This window comes from Drosophila persimilis, unplaced genomic scaffold, assembly GCF_003286085.1.
Source record: "Drosophila persimilis strain 14011-0111.01,24,50 unplaced genomic scaffold, DperRS2 tig00000191-arrow-pilon, whole genome shotgun sequence".
NCBI classification, from domain to species: domain Eukaryota; kingdom Metazoa; phylum Arthropoda; class Insecta; order Diptera; family Drosophilidae; genus Drosophila; species Drosophila persimilis.
Genome location: NW_020825298.1, coordinates 4,492,591 through 4,496,554, shown reverse-complemented (window position 1 = coordinate 4,496,554; position 3,964 = coordinate 4,492,591). Strand labels below are relative to the sequence as shown.

General features: G+C 42.4%; 1 protein-coding gene across 1 annotated transcript; it reads left to right on the top strand.

Moving 5' to 3' along the window:
- The first annotated feature begins 3,114 nt into the window (after positions 1-3,114).
- Positions 3,115-3,590, top strand: LOC6589643. The gene is made up of 2 exons (XM_002015311.2): positions 3,115-3,190; positions 3,245-3,590. Exons 1-2 carry the CDS (start codon positions 3,121-3,123, stop codon positions 3,490-3,492), a joined length of 318 nt encoding a protein of 105 aa, XP_002015347.2. The 5' UTR covers positions 3,115-3,120; the 3' UTR covers positions 3,493-3,590.
- The last annotated feature ends 374 nt before the right edge of the window (positions 3,591-3,964 follow it).

Below are 3,964 nucleotides of genomic sequence, written 5' to 3'. Positions count from 1 at the left end.
TATACGGGATTGGAATATGTGTAAGAGGAAATCTTTCAGCGTGGATTTGAATTGATTTGTTTCCATTTTGTTGAGGATTTTTGTTTGTTTAAATTGAGAATAGTTTTAAGAAATTTTTTTTATGAAATTATGATTATGGAATTACAAGGAAGATTATGGAATTGAGATCCTTCTTCTTTATGCATCGTAAATATTAGAAAAGAATATATACATATTCTACTGCTGGAAATAATCTAAGATCTTCAAAGGGCTTAATATAATCCTTTTCAGGCTACTCTTTGGACAGACCTTATATCCACGCCATGTTGGAAAGAGAGATTTCGTCGTAGATAGATTTCATTAGAACCATTATGAGTATATAAGGCCACCGTCTTATTCTAGTAGGTTTCACTAGAATCAAAGGAAAGAAATTAAACTTTGTCCAAAACTCATATACATACTTGTAGATAAACAATTTAATCTGTTCTTAATTTAGTTAAGACCAAACTTAATTCTGTTAAACTTTCATAGAATCACATGGTTTTCCATTTCCCGTTTTCATATCTCGTTAAAAATGTTATCCAAATGTTACTCCACACTTTACTAAAAGTTTATTTTTTGTCTCTTCTCTTGTGGAAATTCTGCCAGCCGCAACATGTTGACAAAAACTGAAGTTTCTTTCCAGTGGAAGTTTTTCCTCGGTTAAAGTTCCTCAAGAAACGAGGCGTGGGCCCAACCACAGCCTGACTTGGAGCCATGTTGCAACGTGCTTGTGGGGCATGCCACTGCCACTCGCCTAACCTCAGGCTTGAGGCGCTGAGACATAATTTTAGGCAAGTTTCGCTCGTCCCCTGACGCTGACAAAACGTTTGCATGAGTTGGCAGGAAACTCGCATTTACCATTTTTATTTAGCCATCATTTGCCTTTATGACTTCTGCACTAATCTGGCCAAGAGTGTCCTGTATAGGGCCATGATTTGGCCATTTTATCGAGTTCATTTTGAACTTGTTGAAAAGTTTGTGTAAGTGTTGCAAGTTTTACTTGGCATGGCCAAGGTTTTTCGGGGCAACCTAATGCCAGCCACGTGGAGTGCTCGGTGCTGCTCCTTCCTTTGGTTTTGGTCCTACTTTGAAACACAGAAGTTTCCGTGTTTCGGGGGAAAATTGCTCATTAAAAAGTAATAAATGTCATGCGGCAAATCGGCTTCGGCAATGAAAGCATTTTCTTTAGGATGCAACTTTAATAATCTCTCCACTCTGTTGGTCTCCATCTTCCAATTAGTTTTCCTCTTTATTGTAATTTATATTTTGCCAATTAAACTAAATGAAATTCTTCCCTTTGCAGACATGAAATGAGCAAATTACATTCGTCAGTTATTAGAGAAGCACACAAAGAAGCAACAGTCAGGCCAGGATAGGACAGCCATCAAAAGGATAACAGACACAGAACACTGCCGGACTGCTGCAAGGACAATTACGGAGCTAGACAATGAGGAGAGCGGTAGCTTGAATGGACTGGAGTGTCAGTGGCAGGAAGAACATGAAGGAGTAAACAGTATGACCACAGAAACCACAGCCAGCTCATGATGAGGATGCTCTCCAGAGCAGGACTCCTTGCAGTGAACAGGTCTGAAACGAGGGACTGAATAAGGGAGAAAGCAGCTGATACGGATAGAAAGGATAAAAGACATGTTACAGGATTGAAAGCCCATAGGCTGAGAAAGACATAGGATGAGGAACCACAGATATCAATAATGCAACTAATTGTTCAGCTTTAGACCAAGATTATCTATTTGATTGGTTGAATCATTTTCAATACGTCCTGAAAACAGTTTTCATCCTCCCCTCAAGCAAATTTCTCAATGGAAAACCTCAAGGTTCTAGCATTTTCCACCATCCCATGGTCTTCCTTTTGACAAACACAACTCCAGGCAATTCCAAACAATAAGTTGCCATTTTACTGCCGAATGCTTAACCTTGTCCCCAATCGAAAAGGGAGCAGTCAACTCGTGCAGTGTTCCCGCCCCATGCTCCCCCAGATGTTGCCCAAGATTATTTTCATTTTCACCATTTTCCTGCTTCCCTTTGTTCGGTTGCCTAGAAAAGGAGAATGGCTGAGGAGGAAGAGGAGGAGGCTTCGTGGGCAGGAGCCTAATCAGATATTTACGCCACAGGCGGCGGCTTCAAGTCGGAAATGTATCCTGCGGCACAGGTCCGCCTCCTTGGAAACACCATCCACAGTCCGCACAGTCCCCGTATCACATTTGAGCTTTGGGCTTTCGACTCTCGCTGGGCGTTAAAATAAATGAGAAGCATTTAGGGCCAAATCCCCATGGCAGACCAACATCCGAGTCCAAATCCGAATCAATATGCCTGGCCACATCATGTGAGCGCTCTGTGTTTTCGGGGGTATCATGGGAAATCTGCCACTCCCACTCGGCTCCCCGTCCGTCCAACGAGCTCCACTTAATTGGAAGCATTTGTCAAAAATTTCATTGCAAAGTTGGGAGTTTCTGCATACATTTCTGAGTGGAGGCGTGGCATAAATCCCTAATGTCCAGATACAAGCAACCAACGCCACTGCATTGGAACGTGTCCAAGTAGGAGAGGCCGAGGAATCGGGTCACAGTTTCCACTTTCTCTTGTGCAGGCGGAGCACTCATTGTATGTTCCTCCTTTGATGCATGTGTGTGGATAAGGAAAAGAAGGAAAGAGGGAAGGAAAGAAAAGTTTGTGGAGCACATTTCACTTGACCTGGTTGGGTGGTTCCGATTGGGAGAGCGCTGTGATGGAAACTGTTCGAGCCTGTGCTGTAACTGTAGTCACAATTATTATAATAGGTGAGGTGTTGGGAGGTATGGGAGAGGAGAGCAAGCGGTATATTCCAGGTCAGGCTCGTTGGCTGCCGGCTTCCTTTGCGCTTCGCCTGATAGCTGGGGTCCATTTGGATAGCCATTTGGTAGTTGAATCTTCATACGAAACATCTGATCCACCGAACTAATTTCGATTTTTTTATGACACGCCTTAGATTTTTTCCGATAGACATATGTATACTGTCGATCGGACTTTTCAAACAATCAAGAGGCCCTGATTTTGTTCGCAAAGTCAAATTACAAAACTACATTAAAAGTCGAAGTAAATATGAACTCTCAACCCGAAGGAAACATGTCTGGATCCACCCAACAAGATGCACATTGCAATCCACCACAAGGTATGTGTAAATCGATGTGCGTGTCTCCATTTCGTAATTTTATATAACTTGCAGCGGCCGGTGGAGAAGTAGCATCAGCCGCAACACAAGATGGAGCTGAGACAGATGGATCCAGTGCGACCATAGATTCCGATTCGGATGAGCAGCAGGGCCCAGAAGGGACCCACGGACAGAGATATCGATATTCTCAAAGCCAGTTGCGTGAGATTGGCGAACAGATTGGGCGTCAGATTGAGCGTCAGATTCGGCGTCGACTTATCTCGGCTCCACAATATGACTTTACGATGCGTTTCTGGTACTAAATGGCGGCGTTGTGTGGACTGTGTCGGCGACAATTACACCTAAACATCTCTTGAAAAACTTATTTACAAATTGTTATTAAATTCATACTGTTCAAACATTTCTACATCGTGTTCTTTATGCTTTGAATGAATGAATGCTTATTGGCGCTGTTAAAGCGCACTAAAAGCGGCGAATAACGAAGAAGAATAACGGAGAAGAAAGAGATCTGCAATCTCTATTTCATCCATTGTCGTTGCATTCTCAAAGCCTCGATTGTTAATTAATTTGCATTCCTTATCTTCTCTCTCATCCTGGTGGTTTTCCTTTGACTTTGTTTTTGTGGTTCTGTTTCCTTAATTGTTTTCTTGCTCCAGTTTTGTTTATTCTTCTTGCCAATGGACAACGTTTCCACATTGTTTGCTCTCAGCCACTGATTAAACCTTTAAAAATGCACCAATCGAGATGATTTGGCCACGGAAAGGCACTCTTTCC

What these genes read in the sequence shown, in the direction of transcription:
- LOC6589643 (XM_002015311.2), top strand. Translation starts at nt 3,121, where the DNA reads ATGAACTCTCAACCCGAAGGAAACATGTCTGGATCCACCCAACAAGAT. An exon ending in ACATTGCAATCCACCACAAG is followed by an intron (nt 3,191 to 3,244) that starts GTATGTGTAAAT and finishes TATAACTTGCAG; the next exon opens with CGGCCGGTGGAGAAGTAGCA.